Consider the following 18,604-nt stretch of genomic DNA (forward strand, 5'->3'; position numbering starts at 1 on the left):
AAGCTATTATTTTGGGGGTTCACGTTTAGGACATCTTATATGGCAATGGTTGATATAAGGCTTATGTTACTTATTCACTGTTACAATATTGTTACAGAGGGATCCGTTGGAAAGTGGCTTTGCCTTCCGAGTGGCTGACCCCATCAAGAGGTCCAACCCGCGGCAGTTTCATGGACTAATTGGGCGAAGCTCAGGTCAATTCAACTTTCATATCTTTTAATTTGGTCTGGGTTTTTTTTTTGGGGGGGGGGGGGTCATAGTAAAATGAGCTTGTAGGCTATAATTTATAGAAATGATAGAAATTTGAATGAATTAAACACATTTCATTTCCCAATTTAGGAGTCCCTCAACCGATTCGACTGGGGCAGAAAAGTAAGTTTTTCAAATGTGAAAGCATTATTAATTAAATTATTAATTGGCCTGCTTTGGGCTATAGCCTATATTATGTATTTCTCAAATAAAATACATATTTGTGTGTATTTCATCAGGAAATAAAGGAGAAATGTATATTGGACTCATGGGTCGAAGGTCCTCAAATGGAGGTAGAGTCAAGCACCTTACCAGATGATAAATATGTTAGCCATCATTCTTCAGAACAATTTCAATCTAATGTATTTATTCCATATTTGTTTTTTTCCAGAGTCACAAGAGGAATGGAACAAGCCCCAGTATTACTAGAGATGAAGATATAACTTGATTGTTCAAAGTTACTGTAATAATCAATGTTGCTCAAAGTATTAATCTAGTTCAAAGCAATCCAATACATGCAACAAAGCTTAATTGATGTAACATAAGGAATGTGTAATAAGGGTCAATAATTATTTGACCCGTGTTTAAACTGCGTCAGGGATTTGCTGCAACTAATTGACATTTTATGCCTTAACTGTATCATTCTGTACTCTTCTTTGCAATACAAGCCGCTTGTTATGTTCAGTCAAGTATTTTTTTGTTGCATAATATTAGATGGATTGTTGTGCAAACAAACAGGTATATTTGTCTAATGTAAGATAATTCACACGTCCCATCACTGAACTTCAAGATTCATTAATATTGAAAAAATGATTTGCTTTTCTGTGCTTCATATCAAATGCTGATAATTTGTCAGTGAACCCCTACACATCTATGTGGCAAAGGCTCAATGCTGTTCACATTTCCTTAATAAAAACAATTTGTTCAATCAAGTGCACTTTTTGTGTTCATTTGCTTTCAACTGTGTAGATTTACCAGATTGGTGCCGGTCATGGAACGGAGATGAAACCACTAGACTGATCCATGCACCCGAGACAGCAACACATTGCAGTGTGTAGTGGCAATTGGTTGAGGAAATAGAAGATGCTGCCCAAGAAAGTTCAGAAAGAACACCTTGCACACAGGATCAAGACATTTTGGAGTTTAGATTTATTGGAGAGGAAGCAAGTACAAAAGCAGGTGCACACAACTTATCTACATATTAATGCTGTACAGAGGTACTGCTGACTGCTGTGCAGCAACAGTGGTCTACTGCTCTTTTGATAGCTTATTGAAGAACAAATGCTTGTATGAATGTGAACATTATGACCACACACACTGGTTTCAGATAAACTGAGCTGTTCTGGAGTGTCTTTCTATAGCTGCCATGACTGGCACAGGAGGAAACATCAAGACAACACAGACCACAGCAACATGTTGGGAGGCAAAATATGAAAGGCAGAGGTAAAGGAGAATTGTTTTGGGGAAATTAACAGTTGACCTGTTGTAGCAGTGTTTTCTCAGGTTCCAATAAAATATACAGTGAAATGAGCTGCAAGTTGACCTGCTATAATACCTCTGTGTGATGTTAGGCCAAGTTTGCATCTATTCATGCCAAAGATGCTGCCATTATACAGACTCTTTGAAGAACCATGAACTTTGCAACTAAATCAAAATCATACCCCAAAATATAGTGGACAGTGTTACAATCTAGTTTTAGAGAGTCAAAATAAGGAGGTAAACAAACTGATGGGCAGGTATATTTCAAGGTCTTTTACTTAACATTCAAAAGCAGAAGGAATGAATGAAGTGGCCCAAAACTATTTTAACATGCAATTTCAATTGGACATCCAACACGGGTGCTTATATTCGGAAAATAATCATAACGCCATATTATTGGAGTATTAGTTTCCTAGTTCAACCTGGATCCATTGAAATATGACGGTGAAATATACAGTCTATTTGTCAGCCTTGAAGAAATACCTCCTCTCAGATTCTGAGCTTGGTTTTGTTTCTCCCCTCTGACATACAAATACACAGATCAAATAGCTTATTTTTTTTTAAACACACAAGAAAGAACCCAGAAACACAACGGAATAAAAGACTCAAAACTCTACACAAATGATTAACACCATTTCAGAATGACAGTGAAGTTTGTGAATCATTTACGGTGTTAATAAAGAGTTCACTTTTGACATAGTCAGTAAAGGCCATTTCTTCTGCAACTATAAAGATGTGCACTTTATACATTTGTTGCCCTATTGTGGCTATAAATTCTTGAGATGAGGGCCATATGTCGTTGTGGAAACTCAAAATCTTTATATACACACAGCAGATGGAGGTCAGTTCTGGTTTCATCCCATGTATATGCACAGTCTAACAGTCAGTAACATCCATTATTTTATCCTTATACACATAAACAGACATAAAATGAGTTGACCACAGCGCAAGACAAATAGTCTCTTTTGCTGTGTACTACATGCATTTGCTTGTTCCTCTGCAACATGTTCGAGAAAGTCTCTTCTAAATGACACGTTCAAATCTAGTTCTCAGTACGGCTAGGAAACCAGTCCTGCACATTTTAAAAACGTTCTTCAAATATACTTTGTCTTGCCAAACCTGTACTATAAAATCTTCTCTCCATCATTTAAATATATTGACAGCATGACTTGACATCAAATTCGCACTTCGGCCTCAGGCAGAGCCTGACTGAGAATTCCAGTTCTTCTCCTCCTCCCACAAAGTGTTTACTTGTGCACTCTCCCTCATGGATTTAAAAGGAAGGGATTGGGGTCAGGAACTTCCTCCAGCCAACGTTTTCACCAGTCCGATGCTTTTAAATACTTGAAAGAGAGTGCACACTGTGGAGAGAAGGGGAAGAAAGAGAATTGGCAATCTTTCAGGAAGCCAAATGTAAAATAGCTTAAAAAAGGACATTAGCCAAAACAGCTTAAAACAGTGGTAAAACCAAACAGAAGTTGAAAACATAAATAAAAAAATTAAGTAAAATAAAGCCCAAACCAAACAGAAAATATTAAAGACAATCAAGACACATGGATACATTGTGGTGTTACCTCAACCCCTCCCCAGAAAGACAGCTATATTCCCATACGTACTAACTGACTGGCTCACTAGGTTAATACGGTTCTACTGAGAAGTTGTGTGAGGCAAGCTAGGGTCTGGATTCAAGCAACCCACCATCAGTATTCTTGTTGCTATTATGATCTACAACTTAAGCCTGGTTAGGACTCTCAATAATCATGATCAATAATTCTGCACTAACACAGTGTACTGATCAAAAAGTTGTTTGAAGTAAACTATTCTGATCGTGAGCTTTGAACCCAGGTCATTGTGTTGGAGAGTTGGCGTGGTATGGTGTAGGGGGAAGAAGTGTCCTATGTTCCTTTAGGTGGGGTCCACTTTAAGGCAGTGGGTTCAATAGTCTTGCTGCTGCCACGCTTGGTCTCCTTGGCTTTCCAGTCGTCGATTAGGTCCTGGAGGAGATAGTTAGCATATTAGCCTCAGAAGCCAAGGTTTGTCACGCTCCGTTCCAAAAACCTGTGGAAGTTCTCCTCAGGAAGACAAAAAAAGGACAGACAACAGTGGTATAGATGGAAACTAGACATGTTGCCACTTTTCAAACCCATTAAATATTTAGCATGTTTCAGCTTATTTTATTTATTCATACACAACTAACACAGCATAGGCAAACTGACTGACACGGTAGAAAGAGAAACAAAGTGAATTTTAAAAAGCAACAAAAAAAAGGCCTCTCCTGAGGGGAAACGTCACTTCTACTCAAATTCCAATACCAAAGTTCTCCAGACTTCCAATAGTAAAGTCATCGTGATGATATTTGGAAGGATGGCTCCGTGGGGCTAGTAGCACGTTAGCACTGCTAGGCTCAATGATAAGTGGATGTCCAAGACAATATCGAGACTGAACTGACGTCTAATGGAATAACCCAAACCCCAACTAATTCCACAGTTAGTTGGAGAAATGTCCTGGCCGTCACACTAAAATCAGAACTTGTTCTTGGCAGATTAAAGAATAAATATATGAGGAAATGGTAGGTGACATACCTGTCTCTTCAAGACCAGGTGCTTCCCTTTCCAGTACTTGAGCATCTGGAGGGACTGCAGGGTGCTGACGATGTCCACTGGGTTAACGGCTGTCTCCTGGCTGATCTCCTTGATGGAGATCTCCTTCCCCTGGAACTGGTTGAGGTAGCGCAGCAGCACCTCCTTCCAGTAGGACCTGTAGCTGATTAGGCCCAGGTCTGAGAGGGGCCGCTCTGGAGAGCCCACCTTCTCCTCCACTTTAGACAGTAAGTAACCTGGGAGAGGGCAGACCACACACAGGGTTACACAGAGACCAGGGTTAGAGAGAAACCAGGAACTCACACGGGGTTACACAGAGGTCAGGTAGAGTTACAGAGAGACCACAAGGTAGTGGCTGTACTCACTGAAGTCAATCAGCATCTTTCCGTAGCCCTGCCTCATGTACTGTGGCATGGTGAGGATACAGGAGACATTGTAGTTCAGGAACGAGTTCTTCTCCTAAAATGGGAGGGCATAGACATTTTGAGTTTGAGAAAAGCAGTTTATAAATTAAACATAGCATTATACCTACGACTGACTGGTTACCTTTGAGAAGTAGCCAACAAGATGGCAGCCGGTGTTGTCAGCCTCTGTCATGACGTAGAAGAGGAATGGCTCCACGTCGTAGTATAGGGTCTTGTGGTCCAGGAAGAGCTTAGCCAGAAGGCACAGGTTTTGGCAGTAGATCTGTGGATGATAGGGTCATTTATCAGGGCTATGGTCAGAGCAGGGTAGTCATAACATTCACAAGGCAGGATAACATTACATTCCTGGGACCCCAGCAATCTCTCACCTTGTTCTTTTTACCGTCCACCTCAAAGACGGAGATGTTTCCCTTTCGATAGATCTCATCCCCTGGTGGGTGTTTCCAGACACACTTGGCCTGTACAGGGGGAGGAACAACACCGACCATCATATAAAAACCTATTCAGAACTGAGATACACTCTGAAACGTCTGAATCCATCCATAAAGAACAATCAGAAAACACAGGAGAAACTAATTGACATGCACCAACGTTCTCACCATGTGCCGGCGCAGGATGGTCAGACTCTTCATGTACTTGAGGCAGAACTCACACATGTAGAGGCGTCCCAGGCGGGCGTACTCCTCGGGGTAGGGCGAGTGGTACCAGGTGTCCAGCTCGTAGCGGCCAAACACGATGGTCTTGATCATGTTGCTGCCCTCCGCCACCTGGCCCTGCAGCTTCTCCTGCAGCAGGCGGAGGACAGGGAGAGGGGACAGAAAAGGGAGGAGGAAGAGGTTTGACCAACGCAGCAGGGAGAGGGGCAGGCAAAGCGCCACGGTAGGAGAACTCATTACTCTCCGTGGAAGCGACCACGGAGATTACGCTTTCATTTAGAAAGAAAAGGTTAGAAATGTGTGTGGAAAGGATAAGAGAGAGCTTTGATTTGGAAGACTGAAAGGGGAGCCTCTTAAAGATATCGGCTAGGTAAATCTAACTCAAAGAGAGCGAAGAAGAACTTCTCCATAAACTACCCGGTCTTGTAACTGACAACACCAGACAGTGTGAGTAGCCAGATTACCCAGAATGCTCCCCGTCTGGCACTGCCCACTATAAACGGTGAGAGCTGGGCGTCGACTGGGCCCAGTCCAGACAGTCACTAGTACAGGCTCAGGAAAAGAAAGAGGAAAATGGGAGGAAGGGCGATGAGTTCTCTCTCTCTCTTACAAGATCCTCCGAAGCACGTGCCTGGGCTTTTCGAAAGAGCTCCAGGTCGTAATCACTTGTGATGTTCTCCAGGAGGGGCTCTCGGTTGTTGCCGTGGGACTGCCGGTGATCCTGGGACATCAGAGAGGGAGAAGAAGCCTTTAACCTCAGAAAAATCAGCACATCTCTTCAACCGGACACATTATTTACCTTCAACATATGTTGTCCGAACAGTTGTCAAACTGTGCTTGCGAGACACTTTTTAATATTGGAAGTATTATATTTGTTTACCTTTCGTATGGGATAAGAGTGTATTACAACACGTAGGCTACAGCTTTTTCTTCTGGCACTAATTGAAAAGGGTCGTTTTTTCTTTCCTAGAGTTTGGATTAGAGGTCAGATCATCACACTCACCATGTACTGGTCTTTCTGCTCTTTTAGCAGACCCGAGTTCCTCTTCTTCCTCATTTCCGTCACCTTCTCCTTGTACCTCATCTGTCTCTCCGTTGGGGCCTAATCCATTATGCAATGTTATGAAACGGCCATGATACTGCCTTTAAATCCAAATCCTATTTTGCGCCCTATTGCCTTTCTTGAAACATTTACTGCAAGGAGGGACAAATCCAAACCAAAAACAGTAGCGTAGTGATAAAATGAGATGGTCGACCAAATGAAAGGCCCAGGATCATAGTACCTGGTGACGGGTACCGTGTCTGTTCTCATCCTGCCGGTGGGACAATGTCCGCTCCTCCACCTGTTTGTCACGAGAGGAGGCCCTCGTCTGTGAAGAGAAATCCCGTTTGGTAAGCCATCCCTACTAAAGATATGCCTACAGTATGTTGTTTTATTAAGTAGTAGGCAGACAGATGTCAGACACGGTCCTAGAATACCACACCTCAACACTAAAGCCAACTCCCAAGGTCTCGTAGAGTTACCTTGCATTCATCTACAGAGAGGTTGTGGAAGAGAGGGCAGCCAGATATTGAGAAGTGCCTCTCATGTTTCCCTGTCAAATGGCCTGAAAAACAAATAAAACAGAGATCGTCAAGTGAAACAAATGCAGAACATAACAATTAACAGTGTGTGTTTTGAAGGTGTAGCGTTCTGTGGTCCACATTGCACAAAAAGTCAACTATGTAAATAAAATGTCCTGCCCTCATTGACGGTGGAGCTGACAGTTAAGAATGAGATCATTTACCCAGAGAGTTGCAGCCTGGTGTGGGGCACTTCATGTTGAAGTTGTAGCTCTCGTGGAAGCGGCGGCGCTTGGGCCTGTGGGAGAGGTCACTGCCAGTGTCTTTAAGTGACAGCTCCTTGGCCAGGCTCTCGTCATGAGAGACGTTAGGGCTGGACACGTCAATGTCCGACTCCGATGAGAGGGCATTCCCTGTTGGGGTGCGGGGCGGAGACTCGTCCTGGTCTGCTGCCCGCTTCAGGTCTGGAAGAGCCAACGAAGAGAAGAACACATGTAAAGGAATTGTTATGTGAATTTAAAGTAGGCTCTCTCTAATTCTCTCGCTCTCTCTCGGGGGACCTGAGCCCTAGGACCATGCCTCAGGACTACCTGGCCTGATGACTCTTAGCTGTCCCCAGTCCACCTGGCTGTGCTGCTGCTCCAGTTTCAAACTGTTCTGCCTGCGGCTATGGAATCCTGACCTGTTCACCAGACGTGCTACCTGTCCCAGACCTGCTGTTTTCACTCCTGAGGTGCTGTTGCACCCTCTTCATCCACTGTGATTATTATTTGACCCTGCTGGTCATCTATGAACATTTGAACATCTTGGCCATATTTTGTTATAATCTCCACCCGGCACAGCCAGAAGAGGACTGGCCACCCCTCATAGCCTGGTTCCTCTCTAGGTTTCTTCCTAGGTTCTGGCCTTTCTAGGGAGTTTTTCCTAGCCACCGTGCTTCTACACCCCTGCATTGCTTGCTGTTTGGGGTTTTAGGCTGGGTTTCTGTACAGCACTTTGAGATATCAGCTGATGTAAGAAGGGCTTTATACGTACATTTGATGTTATATTCACAAGCCCGACAGACACCTCACATTTTTTTATTTTACCTTTATTTAACTAGGCAAGTCAGTTAAGAACAAATTCTTACTTATACAAAATATATTTTTTTAACCTTTATTCAACTAGGCAAGTCAGTTAAGAACATATTCGGACGACGCTGGGCCAATTGTGCGCTGCCCAATCACGGCCAGGACTCCCAATTACGGCCAGTTGTGATACAGCCTGGAATCGAACCAGGGTCTGTAGTGACACCTCTAGCACTGAGATGCAGTGCCTTAGACCGCTGCGCCACTTGGGAGCCCACATGATGGGGCTTAGTTCATATTTCAAGTGCCTGGCTTGTATCTAGAATTGTGAATGAGGACAATCTGACTATCTCACCACCCTCTCACAGTACCATGTTTATACAGTTTCAAGACACAAGATTCCATTTTGTTGTGATGCTGTTTTACACACACACTATGCTATATATATTTTTTGTCAATGTGATGCATTTATTTTTCACAATTCTTGCACACCCCCTTCAGGTTTGGAAAAACATGCCTTGGGAGGTATGAAACAGGACAGGAGGGGATGATGACTCATCATGACACCAAACACCCAATACATGATCGCATACAACGACCCCACCACACCAGCAACGGAAACCCAAAGGAATGAATAGGGATGGTAGCTACAAGCATAGGCTGCAATTTTAAAGAGTAGAAAAGCACTGGTTGAGCATCACTGCCTCTTCGAAAACTTAAAATGATAAACTGAAAATATAACATAAATAACACAGTGGGTGGCCAGCTCTTGGGTGTGGACAATGGAGCAGGGGGGGGGAACTGTGAGAGAAAGTGACCATGCTGCCTCGTCCTCCTACCCTCCACATGCTGCTCCGTGTCCGACCCCGAAGAGCGACTCTGGCGCAGAGGGTATTTCTTGGGGGTGACCGGCGGCCCTTGCTGCAGACTACGGCTACGGGTCACTCGCCGGGCAGAGAAGGTCACCACCTCTGCTGGGCTGATCTGGACAGGGCTGGAATCTAAAAACACATTTTTTTGTTTTAAAACAGATGTCTTCAGGAGTCTCTGGCCCTCAGCAGTGATGTAGCAGGCTAGGAGCTACAACTCTTGTCTCGTCAATGGACAAATCCCTTTCGAAGCAGAGACACTTACGTACGCTCCCTTAACAAACGGATTCGTTTCCACAACATAACTGACCAGTAGAGTACAGGCAACAAACAAAACATAGGCCCAAGCAGTAGCCTACTTGTTGTGTATAACAACTTAATAACAATATCAGTTCAGTTGTCAAATTGAGGACCAAGGGACATGCCATGTTTTTTTTAAACCACATAGAATGCATCCAGTTTTTTTCAATAACAAAAGGGAGTGGAAGCTATATCATCCTCTACTCAAACCATGACTGCCACACCGAATAGGGATCAGGGGAGACGACTGCTGTCTCAACCTATACACAGTTTAGGAGTTTGAATGCTGATATACAATGGCTATTGTACAGCAAGCGATAATAACCCATGAGCACCTCTATGGGTATATCTACAGACAGACAAAAGACAACCCCAGCATTACATTCAGTATCTTCATTTTGAATCTTCTGACTTAGATTATTGTCATAACATTTGGTTCAATGACCGAGACTAAAAACTCATAGGGCTGGAATCCAAGGGATTCATATAGGATTCATAGTTATCCAGCGGGTTCTTGATGCAGAAACATAACAATATAAATATATTGGCCATCTCATGACAGTTCCATATCAAAACTGCATTGTTGGTTAAGGGCTTGTAAGTACGCCACCGTAAGGTCTACCTACACCTGTTGTATTCGGCGCATGTGACAAATATTCGATTTGAAAAAGGCATATTTACCTTGTGAACTTTGGCTGAGTCGCAGCGATGCCCGGGTGAGGCGCGTGTTCCTCCGTGTTCTCCCATAGGTCTCGATTCGGTCTGTGTGCTCATGGTCAGCAGAGAAGTCTGAATCCTCAGTGCCGTCGGAGCTGCTCCCAGCATTCCTCTTTCATAGAACAAAAGGGAAGATCGGTCGTCAGTTATGCACATCAGTAACATAAACATGACGATTATTTGGTTTGGTTCCTGTTAGCTTGTATGAACACAATGCTATCGTTGAATCTATTTATGATTATCACGAAGCATCACTTGTGTGCCCCAATCTTCCTATTTCTTTCGTTGTCGTCTTCCAACAACATGTGGGAGTAAAAAGCGCAATAGCCGCTCTAACTGCGACGTGAATAGGCTATATTCAGTAGCCTACAGTGCATTCGGAAAGTAAACCGTTTTTCCCCTCCTCAATCTACACACAATACCCCATAATGACAAGGAAGACCCTTTGCTATGAGACTCGAAATTGAGCTCAGGTGTATCCTGTTTCCATTGATCATTCTTGAGATGTTTCTATAACTTGATTGCAGTCCACCTGTGGTAAATTCAATTGATTGGACATGATTTGGAATGGCACAAACCTGTCTATACAAGGTCCCACAGTCGACAATGCATAACAGAGTAAAAACCAAGCTATGAGGTCGAAGGAATTGTCCGTAGAGCTCAGAGACAGGATAGTGTCGAGGCACAGATCTGGGGAAGGGTACCAAAAAAAATGCCTGCAGCTTTGAAGGTCCCCAAGAACACAGTGGCCTCCATCATTCTTAAATGGAAAAAGTTTAGAACCACCAATACTCTTCCTAGAGCTGGCCGCCCAGCCAAACTGAGCAATCGGAGCCTTGGTCAGTGAGGTGACCAAGAAAAAGAAAAGAACCCAATGGTCACTCTGACAGAGCTCCAGAGTTCCTCTGTTGAGATGGGAGAACCTTCCAGAAGGACAACCAACTCTGCAGCACTCCATCAATCAGGCCTTTATGGTAGAGTGGCCAGACGGAAGCCACTCTTTAGTAAAAGGCACATGACAGCCCTCTTTGAGTTTGCCAAAAGGCACCCAAAGGACTCTCAGACCATGAGAAACAAGATTATCTAGTCTGATGAAACCAAGTCTGGAGTAAACTTGGCATCATCCCTACGATGAAGCATGGTGGAGGCAGCATCATGTTGTGGGGTTGTTTTTCAGCGGCAAGGACTGGCAGACTAGTCAGGATCAAGGCAAAGATGAACAGAGCAAAGTACAGAGAGATCCTTGATGAAAACCTGCTCCAGAGCCCTCAGGACCTCAGACTGGGGTGAAGGTTCACCTACCAACAGGACAACGACCCTAAGCAGACAGCTAAGACAACGCAGGAGTGGCTTCGGGACAAGTCTCTGAATGTCCATGAGTGGCCCAGCCAGAGTCCGGACCAGAACCCAATCAAACATCTCTGGAGAGACCTGAAAATAATTTGCATTTTATTGCATGACATAAGTATTTGATACATCAGAAAAGTATTTGATACATCTTGTCATGCTGGAAGACCCAGCAACGAACCATCTTCAATGCTCTTACTGAAGGAATGAGGTTGTTGGCCAAGATCTCGCGATACATGGCCCCATCCATCCTCTCCTCAATACGGTGCTGTCGACCTGTCCCCTTTTCAGAAAAGCATCCCCAAAGATGCTTCACGGTTGGGATGGTGTTCTTGGGGTTGTACTCATCCTTCTTCTTCCTCCAAACACAGTGAGTGGAGTTTAGACCAGAAAGCTCTATTTTTGTCTCATCAGACCACATGACCTTCTCCCATTCCTCCTCTGGATCATCCAGATGGTCATTGGCAAACTTCAGATGGGCCTGGACATGTGCTGGCTTGAGCAGGGGGACCTTGTCTGCGCTGCAGGATTTTAATCCATGATGGCATAGTGTGTTACTAATGGTTTTCTTTGAGACTGTGGCCCCAGCTCTCTTCAGGTCATTGACCAGGTCCTGCCGTGTAGCTCTGGGCTGATCCCTCACCTTCCTCATGATCATTGATGCCCCACGAGGTGAGATCTTGCATGGAGCCCCAGACCGAGGGTGATTGACCGTCATCTTGAACTTCTTCCATTTTCTAATAATTGCGCCAACAGTTGTTGCCTTCTCACAAAGCTGCTTGCCTATCGTCCTGTAGCCCATCCCAGCCTTGTGCAGGTATACAATTTCATCCCTGATGTCCTTACACAGCTCTCTGGTCTTGGCCATTGTGGACAGGTTGGAGTCTGTTTGATTGAGTGTGTGGACAGGTGTCTTTTATACAGGTAACGAGTTCAAACAGGTGCAGTTAATACAGGTAATGAGTGGAGAACAGGAGGGCTTCTTAAAGAAAACCTAACAGGTCTGTGAGAGCCGGAATTCTTACTGGTTAGTAGGTGATCAAATACTTATGTCATGCAATAAAATGCTAATTAATTACTTCAAAATCATACAATGTGATTTTCTGGAATTTTAGATTCCGTCTCTCACAGTTGAAGTGTACCTATGATAAAAAATTACAGACCTCTACATGCTTTGTAAGTAGGAAAACCGAAAAAATAGGAAGTGTATCAAATACTTGTTCTCCCCACTGTATATCCATCCTGCCCTGCCTTATTAAAGTCTTCGAAAGCTAAGTTAATAAACAGATCACTGACCATTTAGAATCCCACCGTACCTTCTCCACTGTGCAATCCGGTTTCGAGCTGGTCACGGGTGCACCTCAGCCACGCTCAAGGTATTAAACTATATCATAACCGCCATCAATAAAAGACAGTACTGTGCAGCCGTCTTCATCGACCTGGCCAAGGCCTTCAACTCTGTCAATCACTGTATTCTTATCGGCAGACTCAACAGCCTTGGTTTCTCAAATGACTGCCTCGCCTGTTTCACCAACTACTTCTCAGAAAGAGTTCAGTGTGTCAAATCAGAGGGCCTGTTGTCCGGACATCTGGCAGTCTCTATGGGGGTACCACAAGGTTAAATTCTCGGGCCGACTCTTTTCTCTGTATATATCAATGATGTCGCTCTTGCTGCTGGTGACTCTCTGATCCACCTCTATGCAGACGACACCATTCTGTATACATCTGGCCCTTCTTTGGACACTGTGTTAACAAACCTCCAAACAAGCTTCAATGCCATACAACACTGCTTCCGTGGCCTCAAACTGCTCGTAAACACTAGTAAAACTAAATGCATGCTTTTCAACCGATTGTTGCCCGCACCCGCCCACCCGACTAGCATCACTACTCTGGACGGTTCTGACCTAGAATATGTGGACAACTACAAATACCTAGGTGTAGACTGTAAACTCTCCTTCCTGACTCCAATTAAACATGTCCAATCCAAAATTAAATCTAGAATCGGCTTCCTATTTTGCAACAAAGCCTCCTTCACTCATGCCGTCAAACATACCCTCGTAAAACTGACTATCCTACCGATCCTCGACGATGTAATTTACAAAATAGCCTCCGACACTCTACTCAGCAAACTGGATGCAGTCTATCACAGCGCCATCCGTTTTGTCACCAAAGCCCCACATACCATCCACCACTGCAACCTGTATGCTCTTGTCGGCTGGCCCTCGCATCATATTCGTCGCCAAACCCACTGGCTCCAGGTCATATATAAGTCTATGCTAGGTAAAGCTCCGCCTTATCTCAGCTCACTGGCCACGATGACAACACCCACCCGTAGCACGTGCTCCAGCAGGTATATCTCACTGGTCATCCCCAAAGCCAACACCCCCTTTGGCCGCCTTTCCTTCCAGTTCTCTGCTGCCAATGACTGAAACGAATTGCACAAAAAAAAAAAATCGAATTAAAATCAATTAAAAATAAATAAATAAAATTGCTGAAGTTAGAGACTCATATCTCCCTCACTAACTTTAAACATCAGCTATCTGAGCAGCTAACCGATCGCTGCAGCTGTACACAGCCCATCCAATCTACCTACCTCATCTCCAGATTGTTTTTATTTAATTTTTTTGCACACCAGTACTTCTACTTGCACATCACCATCTGCACATCTATCACTCCAGTGTTAATTTGCTAAATTGTAATTACTTCGCCACTATGGCCTATTTCTTGCCTTACCTCCTCACGCCATTTGCACATACTGTATATAGACTTTTTTCTATTGTGTTATTGACTGTACGTTTGTTTGTGTCGCACTGCTTTGCTTTATCTTGGCCAGGTCGCAGTTGTAAATGAGAACTTGTTCTCAACTGGCCTACCTGGTTAAATAAAGGTGAAAAAAATGCGATAGGATATTTTCCTGTGTTTAGTCCGGACTGTATTCTCACCTGCAGTGAACCGCACCACGGTATGAATAGAATCGGACAGAGTACACCCTTCTTGAGCAAATCACAGTGCGTTGTTTAGTGTGCTTTCGAGTGCAGATAGTAATCACACCAGTCCAACTAAGGGGGTAAATGCACCAGAGGTCGGAAAAAAACACACCAAACCAATTGTGTGAGAGCCCCCTACAACTGCAAAAACATGTGGTAAAGAAATGTACTTTATGTCCTGAATAGAAAGCGTTATATTTGGGGCAAATCCCAACACATCACTGAGTACCACTCAAATCAAATCAAATTTTATTTGTCACATACACATGGTTAGCAGATGTTAATGCGAGTGTAGCGAAATGCTTGTGCTTCTAGTTCCGACAATGCAGTGATAACCAACAAGTAATCTAACTAACAATTCCAAAACTACTGTCTTATACACAGTGTAAGGGGATAAAGAATATGTACATAAGGATATATGAATGAGTGATGGTACAGAGCAGCATACAGTAGATGGTATCGAGTACAGTATATACATATGAGATGAGTATGTAGACAAAGTAAACAAAGTGGCATAGTTAAAGTGGCTAGTGATACATGTATTACATAAGGATGCAGTCGATGATGTAGAGTACAGTATATACGTATGCATATGAGATGAATAATGTAGGGTAAGTACATTATATAAGGTAGCATTGTTTAAAGTGGCTAGTGATATATTTACATAATTTCCCATCAATTCCCATTATTAAAGTGGCTGGAGTTGAGTCAGTGTCAATGACAGTGTGTTGGCAGCAGCCACTCAATGTTAGTGGTGGCTGTTTAACAGTCTGATGGCCTTGAGATAGAAGCTGTTTTTCAGTCTCTCGGTCCCAGCTTTGATGCACCTGTACTGACCTCGCCTTCTGGATGATAGCGGGGTGAACAGGCAGTGCTTCGGGTGGTTGATGTCCTTGATGATCTTTATGGCCTTCCTGTAACATCGGGTGGTGTAGGTGTCCTGGAGGGCAGGTAGTTTGCCCCCGGTGATGCGTTGTGCAGACCTCACTACCCTCTGGAGAGCCTTACGGTTGAGGGCGGAACAGTTGCCATACCAGGCGGTGATACAGCCCGCCAGGATGCTCTCGATTGTGCATCTGTAGAAGTTTGTGAGTGCTTTTGGTGACAAGCCAAATTTCTTCAGCCTCCTGAGGTTGAAGAGGCGCTGCTGCGCCTTCTTCACGACGCTGTCAGTGTGAGTGGACTAATTCAGTTTGTCTGTGATGTGTATGCCGAGGAACTTAAAACTTGCTACCCTCTCCACTACTGTTCCATCGATGTGGATAGGGGGGTGTTCCCTCTGCTGTTTCCTGAAGTCCACAATCATCTCCTTAGTTTTGTTGACGTTGAGTGTGAGGTTATTTTCCTGACACCACACTCCGAGGGCCCTCACCTCCTCCCTGTAGGCCGTCTCGTCGTTGTTGGTAATCAAGCCTACCACTGTTGTGTTGTCCGCAAACTTGATGATTGAGTTGGAGGCGTGCATGGCCACGCAGTCGTGGGTGAACAGGGAGTACAGGAGAGGGCTAGGGCAATGTGGTTGAGATTGCATCGTCTGTGGACCTATTTGGGCGGTAAGCAAATTGGAGTGGGTCTAGGGTGTCAGGTAGGGTGGAGGTGATATGGTCCTTGACTAGTCTCTCAAAGCACTTCATGATGACGGAAGTGAGTGCTACGGGGCGGTAGTCGTTTAGCTCAGTTACCTTAGCTTTCTTGGGAACAGGAACAATGGTGGCCCTCTTGAAGCATGTGGGAACAGCAGACTGGTATAGGGATTGATTGAATATGTCCGTAAACACACCGGCCAGCTGGTCTGCGCATGCTCTGAGGGCGCGGCTGGGGATGCCGTCTGGGCCTGCAGCCTTGCGAGGGTTAACACATTTAAATGTCTTACTCACCTCGGCTGCAGTGAAGGAGAGACCGCATGTTTTCGTCGCAGGCCGTGTCAGTGGCACTGTATTGTCCTCAAAGCGGGCAAAAAAGTTATTTAGTCTGCCTGGGAGCAAGACATCCTGGTCCGTGACTGGGCTGGGTTTCTTCTTGTAGTCCGTGATTGACTGTAGACATGCCTCTTGTGTCTGAGCCGTTGAATTGAGATTCCACTTTGTCTCTGTACTGACGCTTAGCTTGTTTAATAGCCTTGCGGAGGGAATAGCTGCACTGTTTGTATTCAGTCATGTTGCCAGACACCTTGCCCTGATTAAAAGCAGTGGTTCGCGCTTTCAGTTTCACGCGAATGCTGCCATCAATCCACGGTTTCTGGTTAGGGCATGTTTTTATCGTTGCTATGGGAACGACATCTTCGACGCACGTTCATATTTTCAAGAATGGTGGTGGCTGCATTATGTTATGGGTATGCTTGTCATCAGCAATGACAAGGGATTTTTTTTTGATCAAATAAATGGAATAGAGCTAAGCACAGGCACAATCCTAGAGGAAAACCTAGACACTGTGAGGCAAATTCACCTTTCAGCAGGACCATAACCTAAAACATAAGGCAAAATATACACAAGAGTTGCTTATCAAGACAACATTGAATGTTCCTGAGTAGCCTAGTTACAGTTTTGATTTAAATCGGCTTGAAAGTCTATGGCAAGACTTGAAAATGGAATGGTCACCAACCACCTTGACAGAGCTTGAAGAATTTAAAAATAAATAAACATGTGAAAATATTGCACAATCCAGGTGTGCAACGTTTTTTTTAAAGATTTACCCAGAAAGACACAGCTGTAATAGCTGAAAAATGTGATTCTAACATGCATTGACTCACGGGTGTGAATAATTCTGATTTCATTTTCAATAAATTTGCTAATATTTCTAAACTACATGTTTTCACTTTGTCATTATACTTATGGGGTATTGTGTGTAGATGGGTGAGAAAAAAACATTTAATCCATTTTGAATTCAGGCTGTCATGTGGAATAAGTCAAGGGTATTTGAATACTTTCTGAAGGCATTGTATGTTTTGAAGCAAACTGGACTGGAATACTAACTAATACTCTACACAGAAAAAAAGTCCTAATCCAACAGCACAAGCACATAAAATACAAGAATCACCGAAAACATTGTTTACAAGCGTCAATGGTTTACATCTTGATTCATGTGGAGGAGGAGCATGTGTACAAGCAACACTTCCGTAGTACTTTTCCCACAATGCACCATATCAAAACATTTACCAACGGTCAGAACTGAAATCAACTCCATAAATGTTCCAAAACAAACATGAACATGCAACGGACCATGCATATGTATATCAACATTACCATACGGTTACGTTGACAACTAGCGTAGCGAAAATAATTTCGAGATGAAAATGGTTCAACAATCATGAGGGCACTATGTGTCTTTAACCAATTGCAAGGGAGGAAAGGCGGGACAGGAGAAAATTAAACCAATTGACACTATGTTATTCCTGAATCAATCCAATGAAATCGTTGTTTTGAGGAAGACAAGTATTTGCCTCACCACCAGCAGGATTCAACTAGCTTCAGCCAGAGAGGTTTGAACCTAGATAACACCTTTTCCGTACACCCTGCGGGCCTGTTCCACCAAGCTTTTGGTTTTATCACTGCTAGCTGGTGGTTCATCTGTAAGATAGATAACTACGTTAGAAAGCTAAAGCGATTGTGAAATGATGTTCAAATGCGCCCAATCACTATAGCCATGAATGAACACACTCATGGATAGATGGTTAGCATTAACTAGACCAGTATCGCATCAGCTTGCCATGGCATTTGTGCTATTCTAAATGTTACACAAAATTGATTGTGCTATGCTTTAAGGCCAACCAGGGCTCAATTAGCTCCTATCTGTCACGTTATAGTGACATTTCGACATGATAGTAAGTTAGCTAAACTAATTGACATTAGATATAGCTAGCATGAGTCAGTCACCTGTATTTTACAACTACGTATATAAATAAACCAAGTTCTTACCTTTCTCCGAGGCATATTTCACTTTAACGGTGTCTGTTTTAAGACGTTAGCTATCCCTTAGCTGTAAAAAAATAAACAGCGTTTTAAAATGAAAATGCTCACTAATGAAACTGGTTGACTGGAGATGCCGCTCAACGTTTGTCTCACACTTCCGTGGTATGTTCAAGCAAGTCGACACGTTTCGGAATGTTTTGAAACGGTTCTACTGTTATTCAATTGGCCACTAGATGGCAGGGTTGTAACGTGTACATGATGGTCCATTGTGTAAAGGCCCCTTGCTATCCGGAATCCATGGGAAGTCCCTACCATACTACAAGTTGAAATGTAAGGTTAGGGTCTAGAGGTACGGACATCCCAAGGACCCCAGATAATGTACGGTGAAATACACTGACAATACACTGACTCATACAGTTTACATAAAAATAGATGGT

General features: G+C 43.7%; 1 protein-coding gene across 4 annotated transcripts; it reads right to left on the reverse strand.

Annotated features, from left to right (window-relative positions):
• Positions 1-1,386: 1,386 nt before the first annotated feature.
• LOC124015893 (histone acetyltransferase KAT7) lies at positions 1,387-18,332 on the reverse strand. 4 transcript variants are annotated; one of them, XM_046331376.1, is made up of 14 exons: positions 18,174-18,332; positions 9,890-10,037; positions 8,879-9,040; positions 7,197-7,436; positions 6,934-7,016; positions 6,693-6,779; positions 6,413-6,511; positions 6,020-6,130; positions 5,353-5,538; positions 5,122-5,211; positions 4,875-5,015; positions 4,694-4,787; positions 4,311-4,564; positions 1,387-3,722 (listed from the first exon to the last, which is right to left on the reverse strand). In XM_046331376.1, exons 1-14 carry the CDS (start codon positions 18,186-18,188, stop codon positions 3,624-3,626), a joined length of 1,809 nt encoding a protein of 602 aa, XP_046187332.1. In that variant the 5' UTR covers positions 18,189-18,332; the 3' UTR covers positions 1,387-3,623. The 4 variants fall into 4 exon arrangements, with proteins under 4 accessions (XP_046187332.1, XP_046187331.1, XP_046187330.1 ...); XM_046331375.1 differs by lacking the exon at positions 18,174-18,332 and adding an exon at positions 17,502-17,582 and having other exon boundaries at positions 6,041-6,130; XM_046331374.1 differs by lacking the exon at positions 18,174-18,332 and adding an exon at positions 17,502-17,582.
• Positions 18,333-18,604: the final 272 nt, after the last annotated feature.

The sequence above is a fragment of the Oncorhynchus gorbuscha genome, linkage group LG26 (genome assembly GCF_021184085.1).
Source record: "Oncorhynchus gorbuscha isolate QuinsamMale2020 ecotype Even-year linkage group LG26, OgorEven_v1.0, whole genome shotgun sequence".
Taxonomy (NCBI): Eukaryota; Metazoa; Chordata; class Actinopteri; order Salmoniformes; family Salmonidae; genus Oncorhynchus; species Oncorhynchus gorbuscha.